The sequence below is a fragment of the Lepisosteus oculatus genome, chromosome 20 (genome assembly GCF_040954835.1).
Source record: "Lepisosteus oculatus isolate fLepOcu1 chromosome 20, fLepOcu1.hap2, whole genome shotgun sequence".
NCBI classification, from domain to species: domain Eukaryota; kingdom Metazoa; phylum Chordata; class Actinopteri; order Semionotiformes; family Lepisosteidae; genus Lepisosteus; species Lepisosteus oculatus.
The window spans coordinates 4,180,030-4,203,331 of record NC_090715.1 but is presented as its reverse complement, the minus strand read 5'-3'; the positions used below and the strand labels follow the sequence as shown (position 1 = coordinate 4,203,331).

The 23,302-nt window shown below is 42.7% G+C and overlaps 1 protein-coding gene across 3 annotated transcripts in view; it reads left to right on the top strand.

Moving 5' to 3' along the window:
* Positions 1-23,302, top strand: part of necab2 (N-terminal EF-hand calcium binding protein 2) — a 94,049-nt gene that overhangs the window by 13,010 nt on the left and 57,737 nt on the right. For all 3 annotated transcript variants that reach the window (XM_015368378.2, XM_015368379.2, XM_006641396.3), the window contains exons 3-5: positions 14,254-14,362; positions 19,650-19,675; positions 20,422-20,519. In XM_015368378.2, coding sequence (XP_015223864.1) covers positions 14,254-14,362; positions 19,650-19,675; positions 20,422-20,519 — 233 coding nt within the window. The remainder of the gene's footprint in view (positions 1-14,253; positions 14,363-19,649; positions 19,676-20,421; positions 20,520-23,302) is intronic.

Sequence of the window (23,302 nt, the reverse complement as noted above, 5' to 3'; positions counted from 1 at the left end):
TCGAACTCGTTACCAGCCTTCTTGCTGGTGAGCTAAAGTCCAGCTATTCACAGATTAACTGCTGGTTCAAAGGCAAACGATCAAAATAGCTCCTTTTTTAATTTTTTTTGGGAAATGTATAAAAAGCTAAAAGTCTGTCTTGCACCCTCTCCATCCCTTAGGAGGTAACAAAGGATTTCAGTGTTGAGATCCAGTAATGACAGAGAACAAGGGGAGCTATAAATGTTTTTTGTATTTTTTTTATGTGGAGTTTATCAGTTTCACAAAGAGTTTCTCCTTAATTAACATCTTTTTCTTCTTTCCACCATCCAGATTCATTTAATGTAATCTAGTTTTGTAAGCCAATGTTTATTTAAAAGAAGTAAGAAATGGTTCCTCAAGTAGCAAATGTTTTTAGTCATAAAAATTAGATTATCACACTGTATATGCTGTATATATTTTTTGCACCCTTTTATAAAAATAGACCCTAGCACTACAAAAGACTAGACAGCTGTTGTGATTTGAAGCAAGAAAAGCCTTTCAGTGCCCATGTTTATTTTTCTTTAACTGTAATAACACATACAATACAAAAATGGCAGATGTCTAGGAAAATGATTCACTGTAACGTCAGACAGTATGTTACTGCGGTATGCAATTTTGGGGAAAATGTTCTTGCTATCTTTTTTTTTTAAACCAGAGACCAGTGTTGCAATAGAAACTATATAAAAATGAAGGGGTTCAGTTAGCAGCTGATCAATTTGTATTAAACACCTTTTTATAATCTATAAAATACATTTGTTTGTTTGCTTTGACATAAATGATGCAAATCTAAAACTGACTAAGAGCTCTTTACACCCTTATTTTAGTTAGACATGTTTATTTAGAGCACTTAAAGCTGGAGAAGGCCCAGATCACAGTGAATGTTTAAAATATGATCTCCTGCCAGTCCATGAAAAAGTCTCACATCACCTTTGCCTGTTTATCACTGCTCCTCCATATCATATTAGTAGCCTTTTCTTAAATGTCATCTTTAATTGCACAGTGTGGAATTTGCCTAGTGATTGAGATCTGCAGCTTAGCTTCTTTCTAGATCTGCAGAAACCCATCTGTTGGTGTGCTGTGGACAAAAGGCTCATTTTGCATGACCCATGATCCTTTGCGAATTGAACTACTGGATATACAGGACACATGGGAGGGGGCCTTTAAACATTTTTGAGAATTTCAGTAAAACCCTGAGATGAACCTGTCTTTTAGAAGTCAGCTCTAGACGGATCCTTCTGAAGTCACTTTTTGGCACACTTCAATTCCTCTACCAGCAGCCCCATACTGTACTTGGAAGACCAAATGGAGGATACTGTACGCAGTGTTCCTCCTCTTTAGCATGCTAGTCCTTTGAGCACATGCAGATAGATCGTGTCTGGGACTCTGACTCAGATATTGGACATTGCTGGTCAATTCAGAGACTAGCTTCCCATAAGGTTTCCATGTTTTGTTTTTTCCCCTGGCTTTCTGAATCTTTCTTTTGCGCACACAGTATCTCCATCTAAACAGCCCTTCCAGCCAGCAAGAACCAAATTGTCTAACTGCAGATGGCAATTTTCACAAGACCAGGTGTTCCAAAGGCTGGTGTTGCCCCAGTGCATGTTCAGCAGTAGGACTCTGTATGAGGCAGTGTTTCCTCTGTGCTCCCTTCATTAGAATGCCCTCTGGCAGCGCTGAGCGATGGAGAGCTCACACCACCTCTTCCTACTGTACAAACCTGTCCGATTCATCACTGCTGCGGCAGCAACCAGTTTCCACATCTGTGCCCAGGAGAGCTGAGAATTCCCCTCTCCTTTCCGCTCCGGTGTCTTCTTGACAGGCAGAGGGGTGTGGGGAGGAGTTTGCCAGCCTGTCCATGAGATGCAGCGGGGGCTCCCAGCACTCAGGCCAGTGCCCGAGACCCTCGGTCTGTGACTTTGCAGGCAGGGTGGTCATTGCAGCGTAGTGTCAAACAGGAGCTGTGACCTCCCTAGTTGCTACCAAAACTTCTTCTAGGGAGCTTGTCAGTGTTTGCGAATAAATATGAAACACCTGTGGGTGAAAGGACTGATAGCAGCAGCTGCACACTTACAGAGAAAATGTGATTTGTGGCAGTAACAATAGACAGAAATATCGTGTTAAAAAGAATTAGAAATGCGATAGTGTTTTGTTTGCTGTGCATAACTTCATTCATTACAGTCCCATTTAGTTACCCAAATAGCGTAATCAGTCCTAGACTGCTAGTTTAGCTGCGTATATTGTTTTCTCCTCACGAGTATTCACTATTCAAAAGAGACCAGGAACATTTGTTTCAAAGGAGAAATAATCCAGTGTGGTTGTTGTCTATTGTCTGCCTACACCATTTCGTTCGGTTGGGTCAGTCTTCTGTGTCATTCCTCACACATCACACATGTAGCCCTCTGCCAGCGCTGCTTCTAACTGACTGAGAGGGAGGTGGATCTGCTCGCGTGCTGGTGGAGGGGCTGTCTCTGGTGTTGCTGGAAACTGGGACTCCAGGTCCGCGGGCTGGCCCTAGGAGTACTGAGAAGGAGAGTGAGGTTATATTCTCTGGGTCCAAACCAACACAGCAACAGCAGTATACAGATGCCAGTCCCCAATACAGGCAAGTTCCCAGACTGCACTGGGAAGCAGTTGTCTTGTCTTTAAAAAATATTCTGGATAAAAGAACCCAAAAAAAGCCAATGAATAATTATTATTTAGGTCTGGGTGTCTCACAGATCTGTGAGCCTGACAGTGCAGAGTGAGTAAGTGACAGTGCTCATGATAGTCAGGTAGTAAGAACACATCCAGAAGTCTTGTCAGCTTGTGTTTATCAAGCAGCAGAATTTTCTGTTGTCGCTTTATTTAACCTAGATAAACTACACTGGCACTTATCAGCGTTTTTTTAGTCGGTGCGCGATGTTAGCTGTCACCAGCTGTTCGCGTCTCGGAGGAGCAGAAGACAGGCCGATGTTCTCCAGTGAGCAAGGAAGTGCCACAGTTGCCGGGAGATGAGCGACAGGGAGCGGGCATGGAAAAGCAAATAAAAAAAGATGCCTGAGCTCTTGCTCCCCTGCATTCCAAATCACAGCGGGCTGAAATCTAGCATCGGTAGGCATTGCCCAAAAGGTGCAGTTGTCGGACGCCTTGTGTTCAACAGAGAAATGCATCGCTTTCAATCAGTACATCAGCCCTACAGCAGCCAGGAAGGAGTGATCAGTGCTCGTCCTCCGAGTACTCTTTAATCGCCAGCTGAGGCACTACACCTGCACCCACTTCTTATGAACAGTTATCCTCTTAAGCAGTGTGGACAGCAGTTAAGATTTTACTGGCTAACAGGATAAGCACGGGATCCCCACATTTCATCTGTGCCGAGTGATGTAACGGGAAACGCCAGTGACTCTGCCTCTTCCCTGAAGGGAGCAAGAAGGGGCAGACAAGCTTACAGGCACCCTCAAGGGGGAAAAGGGATGGCACAGATCCCGGATTTATCATCTGATGCCTTGCTTCAATAATGAGCAATTCAGACGCATGGCTGTTTTTGCAGCTGAGTTCAGGACCAGGCTCATATAGTGTAAAATATGGACACAGTGTAGGGTCATCAAGTAAAATGGACCAGAAGTGCCATTTGTTTCTATACACCTCGTTTTCGGCCTGCATTGGAATAATATGTTAATGGCAGAAACAGAAGGTGAAATGAGCACACGTGTTGGAAAGATGGCTTGGCACAGTGAGGAGGCTATCCATAGCTGCCCTGCAAGGGTCATTTTCTGTGCACTTGTTGTGTTTTATTGCTCTACAAGAGCTTCACTGGGATGGCAAAGTGGACAAGTGGACTGGTCAAGTAGTCTATCGTTGGGGACTCACAGAGTCTATTTTGCAGGAAAACAATTATTTTTTTGCAAAAAGTGAGACGGGAGGGACTTCAGGCTGACCACCTGCAGTGGTTTTCCTCCCAGGCTCCCATGTTTGAATGCAGTTCTAGCTGGCATCTCTCCCTTCCAAGGGGTCAAGTTCAGATACCGTGTCTGTGCTGTAAACGATACCAGAAAGCCCGTTGAATCACCACCTTTGGGTGACCAAAGTCGGCGTTCCAGTACTCTAATGTCTTGCACGTGAATGTTATTTGCCTCTTTTAAACAGGAATTTACTCCTGACCCCTTAGGTTTAATCACCTCTCCTGGACTGCTCCCAGGAAATCCAGCCACTGCCTCTAGACCCACTGCTAATCAATAAGCCTGTCAGGAGAAACAAAGTCAGTAATGCCCACACATCATTCTGCATCTCTGTGCATTGTTTTCTGGCTCCAGAGCAGAGATTGCCTGGCGACTGGTGTGACAGCAGTACTTTTATTAGTCCAAACTCAGCCACAATGGGCAAGCAGTTGTGGTGCTTCTGTCACTCTGCATCTTTACCCAGGCGGGCCTGCTGTGCTCTTCACTGAACTGGTACAGCGCTTCCAGGGGGAGATGTACAGTACAGGGCAGGTCCTGGCCACAATCCCTACTGTGCCAGTGTCTTGCGTAGAATCTTTCAGGTCTGAATGATCACAGTAATGCACTAGTAATGTCCTTCAAGAAGGAAGCTGGTTATATCAGCAGCCATATCACCCACAACTGGCAACCCACTGAAGCTCAGCAGGTGTGAGCCTGGTCAGTACCTGGATGGGAGACCTCCTGGGAAAAACTAAGGTTGCTGCTGGAAGAGGTGTTAGTGGGGCCAGCAGGGGGCGCTCACCCTGCGGTCCATGTGGGTCCTAATGCCCCAGTATAGTGACGGGGACACTATACTGTAAACAGGTGCCGTCCTTCGGATGAGACGTAAAACCGAGGTCCTGACTCTCTGTGGTCATTAAAAAATCCCAGGGTGTTTCTCGAAAAGAGTAGGGGTGTAACCCCGGCGTCCTGGCCAAATTTCCCATTGGCCCTTACCAATCATGGCCTCCTAATAATCCCCATCTATGAATTGGCTACATTACTCTGCTCTCCTCCCCACTGATAGCTGATCTGCGGTGAGCGTTCTGGCGCACTATGGCTGCCGTCGCATCATCCAGGTGGATGCTGCACATTGGTGGTGGTGGAGGGGAGTCCCCATTACCTGTAAAGCGCTTTGAGTGGAGTGTTTATAAAAGCGCTATATAAGTGTAAGCAATTATTAATTATATTCTGGAAATTCTGGAGAGGTAATTAGCATTTTATTTTAAATAGCACCTTTCCTTTTTTCTTTTACTTAGTTTATTGTCATTCTCATGCTTTGGCTTATCCCCAGGAAGTTGCTAAGCCTTTGCTAATGGCTGCTTTGGAAAAAAAAAAACTGTTTCGCTTGCATGACGCCTTAACACGTGAAAGAAATGACAGAGCCATGGACAAGAAGGCACTGAGCTGGGGAGAGCAGATGCAGCCTGCGAAAGCAGTAATACTGTCTAGACCTGGTGCACTTCAGAAGCATGTACTGTACACAAGCTTATTTCTAGGAACTTTTGCTGCAGAACAACCACCTGTTATACAAAGGAGCAGATCTAATGTCTGTGAGTCCCACAGCCTGTGACAATACTCTGCTTTCAGCTCGGGTTGGACGGCTGTTCACCAATGTTCTGTCATTAATGCAAAATGGCAATTCTGAATAATGTACATCCCAAACAAAACATTGATCATTGCAAAAAGTAATCCTCCTGTTCTGAAAGTAAACACTGACGTTTTTTTTAATTATAATTGCAGGAAGGTGCTGTGGGATTCAGTTTCGTCTGATGCGAGATGTGTGGATCTGGGTGTGCGCTGTCAGAGTAGCATTTCGGTGTGTGAGTTAATTAGTGCTCTGACTGGTTATTGTGTGTGGAAGCTGTCTGAATCCTAGTGTACCGATTTTCCTTATATTTTCATTGCGTAAAAATGCCTCTTGCCATTAACTGCCTGAGGCAAAAACAGCTTAAAACAAGAATAAAAACCCAAAACCATTTCTACTGAAGAAAGATAAATGTCTAAAATGTTAGCTTTTATGAGCAGTACAGTGAAAGCTTATTATGAATTCGGAATACATTACAAATATATTAGGATGATGCTCAAGTATAGCAGCACTTATAAAAGCCTTACACTGGCAGCCCTTTAATTAAAGTACATTGTCTCTTGATTAATTAATAGCTGACACATACAAAGCTATGAGGGGCATCTGACAGGGCAAATAGCGCTAGCACTCCAAACCAGTCATGAATGCAAAACGCAGTGAAAGTGATGTGTTTAACGAGGAGCAGTAATGATGAGTTGAAGTTAATGCGTCCGAAGAAATCCTTGTAATTGCAGATCAGAGTGTCTTTACAGCTGATTGTTTCCAGACTGCGTCTGCATGATCTACAGTATTGCATGCTTTTGTTCATGTGGTTTTGATCTGGTATATTTGTTCTATTATCTAAAGTGGATCAGAATAGGTTTTGGTCAGATGCAGCCTTCCACACTAAAGCCGATAACTAGGATAGAAAGCCCTTTTCTCTGTCTGATTGAGGTTGTTAGCCCGCCAGTCTCCATCTGTGTCCCATGAGTGACTGAGATGTGCACATAGGCGCCCAGGAGTGTATCTGGCGCTGTATTGTTTTCAAGTAAATGGAGGCCGCTCCGGGCTCTGACACAGGCGAGTTCCCACACTCCTCGCTCTCTCTGCTCTTCCCTCCATCTCCTCACCAGCCCTGCTGCCTTCTCCTCACCTCCCTCTCCCGTTGCCCCTGGTTACTTAGAGTTCTGTCTCCTTCGCAAAAAGGTGTCGGGGTGGCTGTTTCGCCATTTTCCTCCCTTTAGTCTGGATTTAAATTCGCTAACGCCTTACTAAAATGGAAAAATGTTCGGTGATTTTTTTTCCGGGTAGTTGTATAATGTTCCCGTTAGATAACACGCTTCATCCCCCTGTGAAAGGAAGCTGTCATGTTCACTGAAGGGTTTAAAATGTCCATGCGCAGCACTACGAGAATCTGAAACAGCCTTCCTGTCACCCCCTAAAGAAAGGACTAAACATGAGAGAGGCTGTCCGTTTAGTCCCATTTTATTTTTATTTTTTGTGGCTCATACAGTATCTAATCCATTTCTCAAAACGTTACGTCCAGCCCCATCTTTGAGGATCCCAGACTGATCGGATCGCCTGCTTGGCTAAGCAGTTCGTAAAAGTAAAACCGAATTTATGTTTTTTAAAGTGAATCTCATCCATTTTACTCATGTGACATTTACCTGCATTTTCTAAAGTACAGAGAGGAAGCCAGTCTTTCTCTTAAAGGTTTTCCTAATATACGTGTACAGTACTGTATATAGTACAAATTGGTAGTGACTACTGTGAGTGGCATACTGTCCTCTATAAAGTAAAACTAATTCCAAGCTTAAAACGATTGTGTTACAAATCAAATAAAAGTGGGTATATGTTTCGCCGCCTTTTTTAATTTCTTCTCGAGCCCTTTCAGGAGGAGAAGGAAATGAAATGTGAAGGTGTCGCTTTAACGCTGACTCTGCTGCAGTCAGCCCAGGATCCCCGCAAGACGGTAATGCGCTCTTGGATAGGCATTTGCAGTGGTTGACTGGCTCGTGTTTAATATCTGCAATAAAAGCTCAGAAAAAAAGAGTGAACTCAGCAATGAGAGGGTCGACCGTTAAATAAAATTACCCTGACGCGAAGTAAATTGTGGACCGTTCAGCAGGGACGTGTTGACATGACCTAGGGCTAATATTTAGAGGAGGAAACCGGCGGCACGATTTCATTTCCTCCTTTGTTTGAACATTAAATAGGCAGTTTCCAGTGTTATGCAACTGTACTGCCCCTTGGTTCTCGTGCTGTAGGAAACACCGACAGTGACCACTCTGTTTTCCTTCCTTCCTTCCTCCTTTCTTGTGCTGTCAGGATTTCAAAGGCCTGAGAGATGCTGAACAAGTCTTTTCCTAATGCAGCTGAGAAACCCACGATGTTCCTTTTGGCGGACTTCTCGTTCGCTCTGCACAGTCAAGGACATTGGTGCCGATTCAGAGCCCTTGGGTTCCTTTGGATGCATTGAGTAGTTCTTTTTGTTTTCTCTAGAATCCCGGCAGTAAGCCACCAGCCTGCTTTGGCCACGCTTCCCCGTGGTCCGATCTGACAGGATGATCCGAGCCGAACACGTTCCCGGGGAAGGGTGGGGGAGCTGGAGGAGGTGTGTGTTTCTGGCCTGGGGGGGAACAGAGCGGACCCTTCTTCTGGTGCAGCGTTGATAGGTTCCTAATCAGCAGCTGGTCTTGGCAGAGAAGCAGGGCTTTTCAGTAGGAACCTTCACTGATTCCCTACCAGATTCCCTGACTTTCCTGTGGCTTGTAGGTTGCATGTGCACTGGCGCTGTGTGATCCAGAGACTGTCCTTTTGCCATTGCATTCCCCTCTCTTGAGGGGTGATCCACAATCTGTCAGCAGAGCAATGTTGCTGCATCCCAGGGATTCTGAACGTCTTTAATGGGGTTCCCGGACCTTCCAGTCAAATCTTTTATTCATTTTCCCCTCTCTCCCCTGCTCCATTTTTCCACACTGAATGAGTCCCTGTCCCTGGCACTAAGGATGTCTCCAATCACGCCTAGGAGAACTTAAGATATTGCGCTCCGAGTTCGCTTTTGTAAGGAGAACAGTCAAAGCAGGGTTCTATTTTTAGCGGAGTGATTAGTTATTTAACATAATCTGCTATGAATTTTTTTGCTTATTAGGAAAATGCATTATGCTTTAAATCAACTACGCTTTGTTAATTTATATTTAGAGTCTGCTCGCTGAATGACAGATGGAAAGGGTAACATTAGCATTTATTTCTCTGCAGAGACGAGTGGCTGTTTCTGAATTCATCATTTGTGTGGCACTCATCTCTGCGGTTTCATCGGGGGCTTGGCTGAGCCTTCATTTCCATAATATTCTATGAGGTGAGGGACTAAGATAAACAAGCCAGTGGAAGAGATAAATAGTTATTTATTGATCTGAAAATATTAAATAACTCAGGCGTCCACTCTTCTACAGCTTTACATCAGCTCCAGATTGCTTTTTTAATTTGTATTTTTTTATTATTTTAACACATCTTACCGGTGATCTAAAGGAGTGACTCAGTGTGGGCACTTTTGCTATTTTTCACTTATGTTTCATGTCCATTTCCTGATGTCATTATGCTCCAGTGTTTCAAAGGCTTTTTTTCAGGAGCAAGTCAAATCTGAGTTAAAGTTCAAACCTCCCTATATTCTTTAATGTGTGGGCGGATGGTTGTGTGCAATTTAAAACATAACCACAGGTATTCACAGTGTTTATTTCAAAATACATTATTTACATATAGGGTTGTGGCAAGGGTGTCCAGCTCCTGACTGGAAGGTCCCGGGTTCAATCCCAGGTAGGGGCAAGCGATGGAGCTTGCTTTAATTCCTTCCAGATGACTCCCAGGTCCACTCAGCCTGCTTTCCAAGTGAGTACCGGGGATTAATCCTTCTGGGGGTAACAGGCTGGCCGGAGCGTGATGCTGACCACATCACCTCCACCTCCAGTGTCGGATGGTTGAGAAGAATGGTGGCCCTTCCCCCATGGGCCTTTATGGCCTGGAAAGGGACTTATCTGCCTTTCAGGTTCTTTTTGGGAGTACGCAGTCGCAGTGAATTGTGATAATGAGTAGTGCTGAATCCCAGCATCGTGAAACTGAGAGTTTACCACACTTTTTCCCCATAGTTCACTCTAATACAGTACATACTGGATATATATACTGTATGTTATTCAAACCATTTCTTACTTTTATTACAATTATAGACACCTACTGTGTCATTGTGAGGCCTTGTTCTTGTTTCCTGATGACACACACTTGATTCATCCACACATGTCTGCAGTTCAGACTTCGGTAGGGTACTTGCCCTTCACTCTGATTATCAAAGCCATTTTGTTTCCACTTCATACCTTTTCAGTAGAGTCTGGCTCTCCACAGACATCCCTTTCCGAGACTTTGTGTGCGGACCAGAGCACTTTTCAGCTTGCAGTATCATAGAGCCTTGCTCTCTCTTGTGAGTTGAAGTGGTTCACTCAGCTGGAGATGAAGGCTGAGCCTCAGGAATACTCAACTCAGTGGCCTTCAAGTGACTTAGTAGTCAGGGAAGCCTTTCTGCTTAGTCCCACAGCTTCTGTAGAGTTGGAGAGATATCAACACCCTGCCTCTTACAGTAGGTGCCATTCCAGGGGTCTTTATCTTAGATGAATGGAAGGGCCCACTAAGTGGAGAACAGAATGTCTTTGTCAAATGTAGATTTACCAAATATGTATTGCACTCATTAACCTGGTGCAGGGAATAATTTGATATGGAGGATGCCATTAGGTTGGTCTGAGATGATGATTTAGGCTTGGTTCTGCTTGGAAGGGTCAATTCTAGGCACAGTTTGTATCAAGAATGGCTGAGCTGGCAGGGTTCAGACTTTATTCACAGTTTACAGATGATGAGTTACTGGTGTTAGCCTACAGTGTTGTGTTGGCTCTTCCCCATCTTTTCAAAGATGGTTGAAGGCTATGGACGTTTCTTTTTCTGAGACGGTTGCCTGTTTGCATTAACGAAGACTCTCTGTTCCCTGGGAGAAAAGATTCTGCCTGCCCGTGGGGTTATTTCCTAAGAATAACAGCTATTCTTTCTCCGAGGCTCTGAGGCTTATCGTTAAGACACAACACCTGTAACTGGAGAAAATGGAAAATAAAATCCCTATCGGCCGAGGCCAAGCAGAAATAAAAAAAGAGAGAGAAATGGAGCTTCTGAAAATGAATGTTGTTTTTTTTTTCCCCAAAGCAGATGGGTCAGTGGAACAAAGAGATCAGGGAATATGAAAGTGGGAGATATAGGAGGCGGTGGGTGAGAAATGAAACCATCTCGGCAATTAAGAGTGACAGATATCCTCTCCAAATTAAGGACGGTACAAAGCGAGACCAATATGGACTCATCATAAACAAGGTCACTTCTCTTCTCAGGTTACTATGACAACAAAATACCCTAGATAAAAAAGAAGATTTTCTTTTTAGTTATTAGGGTTAGGAGGAGTAGATCTGAAAGGATTCAGCCTCCAGCTTGAGAACGAGTGCTAATTGCATCCCTTTTGTCTGCAGTCACACAGCAGAGAGTGTGATTGCACCCAGTTTACCCACTTGGAGAACTGGAAGTGCAGCTGATACTATAATGTAGTGAGATATCAAACCATTGAATGTTCCATTGGTAACATTTGGAAAGATGTACCTTATAATTGGGCATCTTAAACTTTGTCTTTAATACCCTCTTTGCTTTTCTGAATGGACTGTTTGCCCAAATGAAATTGTGACTTCAGTTGCATGGAGGTTACATTTACCCAAGCATTGTTAGGGTTGGTTTGGGGTAGTGCTATAATGAAATGCAGTAATTGCACATATTCTCCAGTATCGATGCAGTTGTTCAGCATCAGCAGAATGGCTCTGTAGCTGATTGGATTGGACCTGGGAGCCATTTGGTCAGGATGATTAAGTTGTTTGTTTTTTTTCTGTGTTGTATAAAGCTCTCATATGGGGCCAAAGATGTCATTCTACAGACTAATGTAAGGCATTACTACAGCCTTAAATGCAAGATAAACCAATCCCAGCACATTCTGGATTGTAACAATTCTTTAAATTATTCAGGCACCACACAGGGAACTTGCATTGTGGACAATTGAAATCATACACACTTCACAGTTCTTTTTCTGAATTCCAGTGCTGGTAACTAGATTGACCTCCAAATTACCTTATATACTGTATCTTTCCACATCTCGCACACTGCATCTAGACAGACTGAGAGGAAAGAAATGGAAATGAGTTTGTTTTCTGTGGATGGAGCTTGTCTCTACTAATACACCTCTGTGATCTTAAAAAAAAAACGACCTGAAAAATATAAAAGGTCACAAAACGTTAGACACAATCTTTTGCCTAGCTGCAGCGTGGTTGTAATGGTGTGGCACCTTGTTCTAATGCCTTCTACTGTTTAGTAGGAGGACTGAAGTGCAGATGCTGATCATTAAATCTGGCTGAACTGACAGCCCCTGCATTGGTCTGTATGTGTGTGTTTGTCAGACTACAACACACCACAATTCCACTAACCTGCAGATCCTCTCCCCACTCAGCAATGGCTTTCATCCCATCACAAACTTCCCCATGATGCTTAAAGATTGGATAAAGGAGAATTTACTTATAGTAACCTTTGCAATAAAGACATCCTTAAGATGAACTGGATATCAACACAAGGCATCAGAAGACCTCGGAAGGACAAAAAAGCTTTTTTTTCCCCTTTGTGCCTATTTCTAACAGCTGGACATACCTGGCAAGGTGGGGTGGGGAGAGGATTAGCTTCCAGATGTAAGCATACATCACTGTGCTCATTTCTACACTCTCTGGACAATACAGGCAGGCTTTCACTGCTTGCAAGACATTCTTTTGTGAATACTTAAGCACTCTGCTCCTGACTGTATGGGAGACCTTAATTCTGTCCCTTAGTTCATACAGAATCTTTTCCAATGTGCAGTATAACAGTAATAAATGAGTACAGGTTATCTCGACAACAGCACAGTCATGTACATGCTGTTTTGCTATTTTATCAAAGACTGCTTCTGGTTGATCACAGTGTTTCTATGATTTTAGATTTTGGCATCTAAGGAGAAGTCACTAACCACCAGGATTACTTGAGTACCTGGAGGTTCCTGGCTATAATAGACTCTACTTCACTAGCCTCTCAGTGCCCTGCTTGCTCGGTTGTCCAAGTCTGTGTTTCTCCACTTTGCTGACCACATTGTCCATCTGTCCTGTAGGTTTCCACACGTCTGTCCACTTCACCTCCTATGTTCCTATCACATTTTAATGGAATGGGCAGAGCTTACTATTGAAATCATTAACAGTTACATGAATAAAAGCAGCTTGGCTCCAAAGCTCTGGTTTATAATAAAGAGTAACTGCAGGTGATGCTGGGGTAGCCGAAGAGAGAGAGAGGACAGCACCGAGCTCAAAACCATAAAAATGCAGAGTAATTTACACGCTAAGTTAAACACTCAGACAAGAAAGCTTCCCTGCCAGATGTGAACTTCATTGATGCATGGACCTGAAGCTGCCTTCATACCTTAATTTCAACAACCAGATGTGTGCTTCATGTTTCCGCAGGCTAGATTTTAGTAAGCTGTCATACGGCTACAAAAATTGCCACATCTATCGTTACGTAAAGAGAAAAAATATTATTTGTGTCTACTTATTGTCTTAGTAAAATATCATTGTCAATGTCAATTAAAATGAAATGTGCTGCTTAATGTGAGGCAGAAGACAATTTATGCCATGCCTGCAGAGGGCGCTAAAGAGGCAAAGTGAGCTACATTGATGCTGATTGAGAGATTCAGGGGTTCTGTACTCCTCTAGAAAGGGTTAAATCATCAAAACTCTCTTTGTAATCTCGCCCCTCTGTGCTGTTGCTCTTTAAGTGTTGCTTTTCCTATGTTTCAACCCCCACAGAGAGACCTGGCTCGAACTCCAGTGTGTAAATTTTTGGCTGCTAATTTGCATTGAGCCTGTCTGCTGACCGTAAAATTGTCTGTAATTATCCTGCACCCAAACCTGATTACAATGAGCTGCAAAAATAAATAAAATACAAAACAATCAACACTCCCTCATAAAACCTAGTTTATGAGGATCCCATTAGCGTTGATTGTTTCTTACGCACTGGGTAATGCCAACAATTCAGACTTAACCTGTCAAAGAGCACGGCCTATCCCTTTTAATATAAACTGTAAAATCTCTTTGCAGTCACAAACAAATTTACCACTTCTTTTCTGAAGTATTTTGATTCTTCTTGTGGTGAATGATGCAGAAAATGTCCGTGTGCAGGTCCACTGTGTGCACACTAGAGGCCATGACAGCGAAGTTCATATTCCATCCAGGAATCAGTACAGCACTTTCGATACTGTATATTTTGCAAAAGATGTCCAAATACATCCAGCTGTTCCTTCTCAAGGGTGGGTAATGTATTGTTCAGGTCTAGTGTGTTGGGTCTTGAATGTACACAGAGGAAGTGCAAAACGTTTGAAATAAGTATTTAAAACAGAAGAACAAAAGAGTTGTGGGAGCATGGAACAAGCTACCCAGTCATGTTGTTGAAGCTGATACCCTGGCTTCTCCTTTAGAAACAGCTGGATGAGATCCGAGGTCATTTAGCTACACTTACTGGCAACCCAAAAAGCTAGCTTGTCCATGAGGCTTTCACTGATTTGTAATTACCCTTCCCTTTCAGATGATGGAAAGCTCTCTCTTGATGAGTTTCAGGCCTTTTTCTCTGACGGGACTCTCAATGAAGAAGAGCTGGAAAAACTCTTTCACACAATTGACTCAGATAACACCAGGTAAGCACCCTTTCCAGATGTCATGAATATACAACGTCTATAATGTTCACCCGGCCAGAATCACTGCGTCTAGAGTATCTCTCAGGTTAGGTAAGTAGGCTTTCTGCAGTGTTTGTGGTGAATATATAAATACAAAACTTGTGCTCGTCTCTTCTGTTGGATACCTGGGATTTACTGTTTTAGTGTTGGATGTGATGGTACCATTAAAATACCTGTAAAACCCTGACATTGTCCATAGTAATTCCATTGTCTACAAGCCAAAAGGCCTGCGTTTATGGATCCGATAAGAGGTTCCTTACAGGAAACCTTTCTCTGCCACTGAAAACCGGAAATCCCAAAGCAGCTCATCCTCTCCTGTCAGTTCTTTCGGAAGTTTCAGAAGCTGTAGATTTCTTTATTGAAATGCTGTCCTTGTGTTGAATTCAAGTCTGTGGTCCAGCCTTGCAGCTCTGCAAGATATAATAGTCTAATAATCACTGGCGATAAACTTCAGTTGGTTTCCAGGAAGGATGCTTTAGAAGGGGAGGGCACAGAGCTTACCGAGTCATTTTGATTAAAATTTGCACTGAGACTGAGCAGTGAAACCTGTGTTTATGAGAACGCTTTATTGTATTTTAAGCTGTGGTATACACTGTAGCATTGCAGCGCCCTGTTTCATTAGGGCAGGGTTTGGGGTTGTCTTTTCTCTCCCTGCCTCACACTGCAGCTACTTTTGCTCCTCGTCTTTGAATGAAACTCAATTAGCTCGTATGGAAGGCTCTGCACACAGGATAAATTAAATTCAGTCATCCACCTTGTTTATAAAGAGTTCCATCTTGATGTGAATTAGCATTTCTGAAAAACCTTTCATTTTTCCACATCGTGTTCTTGAGCAGCAGGAAGCAAGCAGTAGCTGGCTGTGCTTCCACTCTGAAGAGTGAACTATGGTCTCGTACCTGTACAGTATATATTTACCATAACTCACACCTCAATTAGATTATGGGAATCATCCTTTGTCCTTTGGTATTGCAGTAATAACTAAATACTTCATTAGAAAAGTCCTTGCATCTATGCATGAAGACCTATGAATAAGACGCTTAATAGCCAGAACCTGTCATTCTTTGTAATGGTTTTGATCCTAAGGAGTGCTGGGCACTTTCCAAGCTCCGAAATAGAGTGCTGCTCAATATTTAAGAACTGTTGGAAATGCCCTTGAAAATTGGTTTGAAGGCCATGAAATATACGGAAAGCATTTCCCTTATCTGGGCAATAATCCCGGGAGCCGTAACATGGCTGGTTGTATTAATTCCCTGTTCCCCTTCGCTGTGATGCCAGGATGGCTCTTAGGCAATTTTACAAGGATGTAATCTCTCTGATATACAGGCACAAAGTGCATAATGAAAAAAAAAAAGCCCTGGCCTACAGACAATTTCATTTTCAAGCTGCAAAGCATAGGAAGATGGAGTGCAAGGTTTATCAGGTGCTAAATCAGGATGACCACTTGCAAAGATAAATGGTGACGAATTTTGGAAACTTTATGATGCAAATCTCAATAGCACTGTTCCTTTGCTCCTGTGCCCACAGTATGCAGTGTGGGGAGCAGGGAGACCTCACTGGGAGGACAGAATATTCAGGGGAACTCCCATCAGAGCTGAACACCATGCAATGATAGACTGACAGACATTGGCTGCTGTGCTCACTAGATTCAGAGGAAGAAAGGATTTGTATAAGGCAGACTTGTGGAGTGTTGGTGAAATGGCCTTCTGCGACCACAAATGTCTCTCTGTGCTGCTGTTCCTCAACAAGGATAGTTGGAGTAGGCTCTTTCATTTGCCCATGAATCGGACTCAACAGCCTTCAGTCTTCCAGGTCTGCCAATATTCAGGGAAAACTAAAATTATTTGCCAGGGATTCTTGTACTGTTTGTCATGATGTTGAATGAAGGCCAATAAATGCCAATAATGCTGTGACTTCCTGCAATGAAGGAATAAAATAAAAATGTAATCAAATAAACTGTACAATTTAAAAAAGCTCAAGCATTTAATATTAATTGAAATTTTAGCTGATGGTAAACATACTGTATGGCACCAAGATTAAAAAGTTTAGAAATAATGCTTCTTCTATTCAGCAGGAGAAAAGGGGGCTCCAGAACTGTACCTCTGTGCTCCGTGGAGCAAAGAGAGTTGTGATCTGCAGCCTCAACTGCTCAAACCATCAATTTCTGTAGTGAAAAGTGGCTTCCTTTATCTTTTCTTGTTTTATGAATTCATTGGCCAAGGCACATCGGAAACATTTCAGCTTCTTTGTGATTAGCACAATGTGAGGTGCAGTGGTGGGAAATGGAGATAAGGGATGGTGATACCATGTCTTCCATGTTACTCAAAGGGGAGGAGCAATTGGAATGTTTTTTGCTGGGAAGCTGCGCTGCGAGAGGCAGGGACAGGAATTTGAGTTTCAACCCCTGTCGTCGTCTCCCTCTGCCTCCATCATCCACTCTTTCCCCCTCATTTGCAGGAAAAAAAAGAAACGTTTCCCTGTCTCCCTTCCTCTCGCTCTCCGCCTAACGTCTCCTCTTCTTTTCCTGGGAAGAGAGTTGCACACAAGCTGTTGGGTCATTCGTTTTTCTCCTTGTCACTCTCCCTCCTCCTTCTCGACCTGCAGATGGAGATGTCATTCTGAGCAAGTGTGTTGTAACCATTCAAGTGAGAAGAAGGCTGAAATCAACAGGGTGATTTGTATGAAGGAAAGAATAATAAAATTAAAAACCAAAGCCGTTGACATGAAGGATTGTTATTCAGATCACTGTAAAATGAAAGTATTGATCGACTTGTCCAGATTGCTCCTGGTGTTGGTGTTGCTTCATAACGGCCAAAGTGCCAATAATGCTCAAAAAGCACTTTTGATTGTTGTCTCTCTCTCTCTAGGTTAGAGTTGTCCTTGTGCATTTTGTTTGTTTTTTTATTTAAAAAATAATAATAATCAGGGCGCTGTTCAGCCGAGATCTCTATGAGCACAACCCTGCACATTTTAATCTTGAATAATTAAACTCTTCAGTAAAATAACCCCAGCATTCCACTGGAGGTACTGTATTAGAAAAGAGGTCAGTAGCTATGGCCATCTCCCCTGGCTCCAATTGCTGCTAAGATGCCTTCTTATCAAATACAGCTGACGCAGTGTGTCTAAATCCACATGTGGTCTTAACCAGTCATAAATCTACACACAGTACAACCTAGAATCGTGCATAGCAACCTGTGCGATTTACGAGAGAGAAGCTGCCTTCATCCGACATTAGAAACCGTTCAGAAAACGGGACAGAGTAATGTTCTGTGTAATGGATGTGTCTTTAATATATTAATGGAGACTACATTGAAAATGCAGAGGCATGGATTGTTCGATTAATATATTTTAGTGCTGCTAGTCTGAGTTTTGAGTGCGATTCTGTTGTCGAGGAGATACGCAAGCGGAGCTAATTTGGCACGGTAGCCTGCTGGCATTGCGTTGTGCGCACTCTTGTTATGACAAGAGCATCAGGCCTGTGCAGGGGGGACGCTGGCCTGTGCCACTCCACATTCGTTATCGTTTAAGGATGCATTAATCCAGAGAAGCACGAGACTGGCATGAGGCCTGCACCACTCTGATAAATGGCATATACGTGGCTGGTTGCATTAATCCTGTGTAACAGCAACCGGGACTTCATACACAAGACTGACATACTGTATAACTTTGCCGCATCTCGGCCCAGCAGTGCAGGAGAGACCTCCTTCCACTTAACAAAGCACCTCTTTTTTTAATTAAGTTAATTCACTCCCAGGCTTAATTTACTGTCCTTTAATGGCAATCCGCTTAATTAGCTTGCTTTGCAAAATAGCAGACCCCCTTTATTCAGAATCGATTTGAAATGCTGTATTTCTAAAGAGAGCAAATCTGAGCAAATACTGGATGGATGCTGCATACAGTAAATGCTTTATACTTTGCGAGCTTCTCAGTGTCCAATTTCCTGAGTAGCATTATGTTTATAAGATGTAAAGAATTAAAAAAAAAAACATTGGAAATTGAGAAAATGTGATGTAAGACAGGAGGAAGTGGCTTTTAATGATATTCCTTACTGTTTTTAAAGCTTTTGTTGTGCAATTTCAAAACGTGTTAATGTAATTGATTAAATACCTCTGCGTACTCCTTAGGATCCCCAAATTCTTTTTTATCTGATTTGAGGGTTTAAAAAAAATGTGCAATTTAAATAATTTTAGAATACTAAATGTGTGCCTGCCATTGTGGGCACAAAACCCAGTGATGGTCCCATTCACAGTGTCTAAAAAGATGATTGGGTGCAAGTTCGCAGGTCAGAGGTGTGTGCCTAAACATCCTCATTCAGTTCATCATGATACTCCCAGGTGTTTGCAGCTCTGAGCCAAGACATGAGAAACTAAATTTGGTGATTCTGAATCAGGCGAGTCCAACAAAAATAATTGGCAATTCCAAATTGATAAAAAGAAAAGCAGTGTTATTGCTTGATAAGTCTGTAATTCTAGATAATCCGCATCACTGTGATAAAAAAATAAAATGTTTTTTTCTTAATGATTGTGCAGGCAAAATATTCCAGGATCCCACAGCAATAATTAAGACTAATTAATGAAAATAGGAGTATGAAATCTCGGAGGAGAAGTGAGGAAGGCATGAAGCTTTTGGAAGAGGCCATTAACATCTCATGAGCTCATGCGAAATGTTTTGATTGACCCACTTCATGTTCACTACCTTAAAATAAATATAGTCTCCTCATGTATCCCTTCCTGCTGGTACCAGCTCCTGTCTGTGTTTGCTGAAGATAATTGGTTCCACCCTTGGGGTTTAAAGCGCTGTGAAAGAAATAATTGTACACTGCAGAGTCTACCTTTCTGTGGGAGCCAAAGGAGAAAATGGCTGAAGAAAAAGCCAATTTAAGTTTGATTCATCAAAGTCGTGCTGGTAATTAAACAGAGCTGGAGGCGCCCAACCTAACTTACACTGTGTGACAAAAAATAACGCTTTTTCTTTTAGGACACTCTATGCTGTCAGAGGTTATTGTAATTACAGCCTTACTGTTGTCACTGACTTACAAAATCTATCGCACTTCTGACCTTGCTTGTCTGAAGACATAGAGACAATATTATAGAATATACTGTGTGACGGTAACTTTAGGACAGCCTCTTAATTGGAAATAGACTGTGTTTTATTTGATTTTATTTTGTTCTTTTAAGTTTGTGTCTTACTCCTTTCTTCTCCAATTCTTTTCTTCTCTTTCCCTCCCGCTGCCCTTACTGTGGTGTCACAGTAATGTTGACACCAAGGAGCTCTGTGGTGAGTATAGCTAATGAGGTACTTTGGTCTTTAGTCAAAGCTCTGGTGTCTCTGGTTAAATCACCACTCATCTGTAGACCTGCACTTGCCTGGGCCTAACATCCAGCTCTGTTCAACGTAGACAGGACTTGAGATCTTGGCTCATTAATCAAGAAAACATTGCAGTACCTTGTAAGGTCATGCATGCTACAGGTGTTACGATCTTGATGAAGGTAGAACAGATTAAGGACAGCGGTAATATCAGGTAATGCAGAGGTTTTTGTGATACCTTCCAAACATCTGCACATTTTTGGATTCCAAAAAAGTGCCCTTCAGGTTACATAACCCCTAACCTTCATAACACAGATATTGTGACAAAAAAGCTAATTAGAGCCATTTTGTGATTTACACATTGCATGTTCTTGTCTAGAGGGGGCCCTGCCGGTGGCACTGGAAATTGTGTTACTGCATTTTTAGCACATTTAAACAGACAAAGGTGGACATGAAGACGTTTTTAAGATGTATGTATTTCTCTGGGCCGTCAGCAGTTTGTACAAGTGCCTGCGGTTTGTAGAAACTAAAATGGATCAGGCTGTCATGCAACAAGAGGCCTATTTATTGTGCAACATGGCCATAGAATGTTCAGTGAAGAGGAGTGAGCGTTGCAGCAGGTCTGCTGAGACAGCGATATTAAGGCCATGTGAACAGTCCTGTGCTTGGGGAGGTTCCACCTCATTCACCCCATATTCCTCTGCTCCCCTGCCCAGATTATTTCGCCTCTCACATGGGTGACTATGAGGATGTGTTGGCCTCCCTGGAGACTCTCAACCTGTCCATCCTGAAAGCTATGGACTATACCAAGAGGGTAAGTGTTCCTGTGTGCCTGCGTGCAGTGCAGTAGGGAGGATCATTAGATGCCACAGTATTACTGGGTTGAGTTGTAAAGCACTTGTCCCTCTTCAAAAAACATTCTGCTGGCAGGGAGGGGTTCACTGCTAAGCTGTGTCGAGACGTTCCTCAGCAAAACAGTTCTCAGCTGTCGCCTTCATTTTCTCCACTGTTTAGTGCAACAAAGCTTCTCTTGTCTGCGTCTTTAGTGTTGCTTGTTTGAGTATTTAAACATTGCTATGAGGATCTTGTAAAAAAAGCAGCGCAGCATGCAAAGAGTTCTTCTGCTTTACAGGGATATTCAAGCTGGAACAATGTGTCTGATTCTTGTAACACTCCCTTTCTCCTTGACAGCCTGGTTAAATCAAAGCCATTCAGAATATCTGAGTACATCTCAGAGCTGCTGCTCTTGTTATTCCTGCTGGGTGGGTGAAGCTGGTGGGGTCCTACAGTATCTGTAGCTCTCCTTGCTCTCAATCTCCTCTGTGGTGCAGCCAATCCTTCACATTGTGGTCACATTCTGGTGTAAACAACACCAGTTTGTTAATGATTTGGCACATGGCTTTGTGTCTTACTTAGAATGTGTCCCTTCTCTTTTAATAAATGCTTAAAGACAGCCAAGAATGCTGTTATACAAGGGGGATTATGGAAACCGAACGCAAGCGCTGTCATTCTGAGCTCATATTTTAAACTGGAGTGCCTTCACACTCACTCCCCCACCCCTGAGCATTCCACACGAATTTAGTCAAACTTCAATCATTTATCTAAATGTCACAAAAGACTTGAAAAGCACAAACTGTGTTGGTTCCTGGTGTTAGATGTGAGTAAGATGCACTACATTATTCTAATACTTATATTATGTCTTTTTTTAGAAGAGAGTGGGGAAAGGTAAAGCAGAATGCTAAAACAGTTAAAGTTTTTCCTAAAATTAGGCAGTTTCTGCTTTCCCTTAAAAAGAAAATGGAGGCACATTTTTTTTTGCCGGTGCAAAAATGTTTGAAGTCATCCAGGTCAGCCTGGAAACTGGCAGAGACTCCTCATGTTAGAAACGGATTGGTGAGCTTCAGGCGGCTCTGGATGAGGACAGCAGGCCATCCATTAGGACAGGCACAGGAAGCCCATTAGTTCTGAATGCTGCACAAAAGCTCCTGGTGGAAACTGCCAGCCACTCTCCCCTCCCTCCCTTGCAAAAGATTCAAGATGTACAGTGCAACTCAGCAGCAACTCAGATGTCAAGTGCGTTGTGACCCCTCCTCTTCGCTCCATGAGACATGAACCAGAGGGCACAAGGGGAATGTACGCAGAAGCGCATTTAAAACCAAAAACAGGAGGCGCTCATTTACACAAAGGGTTGTGGGAGTATGGCACAAGCTGCCATGTTGTTCAATCTGATACCCAGACTTCTTTCAAGAAATGCCTGGATGAAAAGCTGGGATCAATTAACTACTGGCGGGCAAATTGGCTGGGTAGTTACCAACATTTGTAACCGTTCTTGCGTTGAATAATCTGTGCAGAATTGAATCATTTTGTTTTCTTTTTGATGATTCAAATGCTCTGTCTTAATAAACCCCTCTCTCCTGTTTCCCAGTTTTAAAGCAGGGTACATGTGAGGCTTCAGAATTGCCCTGTGTGTGCTTTTTATCTCTGACACGGCAGTGTTTGAGAGGCTTTGAAAGCAGGCCTTTGAGTCCCGTGAGCATGGAGAGAGCTCTGAGTTGCATGATGATACTGGGCTCGGGATATATACTCTGCCTCTGACCAGTCTGCCTCTGTTTCTTCAGTTCTGAGTTTTCTGCTGGCTCAAGTTTGAGTCATGCTGTGTGGTACATTTTAACTGTACCCTTTTTATTTGATTTTCCTGGGCAGATGGAGAACCAGGCCGGAGAGCTTTCTTTTTAATTGTTTGGAATTAATTGAATGCATCTTGTCCTGTTGCTTGCTTCCACTTGATACTTATGTAGATGTATGACTTCAAAAGACATAACCTGATTCTTGTAAGTCCTACCAAAATGTTTATACTAAAGTAGTTAAAAAATCAGAAGTGATCGTATTTTAGCATCATTTTTTTAGCTTTTTTAATTCTCTCTTTTTCCTGGAATGGGTTTTAACCAATTTCTTCTTTCATTCTTGAGACACTGAGCCTGTTGTTTGTTACTAGGATGTTTGTCACATAAAGGATTGAAAAAAAAATATCCCCTGCAGAGTGTGAATATTAAAGGACTCCTGTTTTATGCACAAATTCTTAGCGTACATAATTTACTCGCTCCATTTTCATTTTTGACTAATTGACTTTGCTATAATTACAAAGAGTGTTTTCTTAGGGCCTTTGGTTTTGTGAGGGTGTGTGGTGTAAATACCAGCTTTTCTGCAAACGAGCCAGCATATCGACTTCCACAACATAACTGGTGTAACGAAATGCCTCCAGTTCTCAGTTTTAAGAGCTCTTCACCTTATGCTTCACTGATGTCCTTTGTTTCTTCTGTAGGATTAATCTTATGGGCTATGGGCTACAGCTTCTAGCTCCAGCATATTTCATTTTAATACAGATAAACTGAGATAAATACCAGTCCCTCAAAACTGAATGCCACGATCCCAAAAGTATGTCAATATCATATAAATATAAAATAAGCATTATTTCATAAATCTCTTATTGAGTAATACAAGGCTTTTCGCAATTTGATGGTCATGTTTGTTTTGCGTGTTGGCCAGAATCTCGTCTGTTCAGGACACATTAGTTGTATCTGTAGTGGAGGTAGTGGA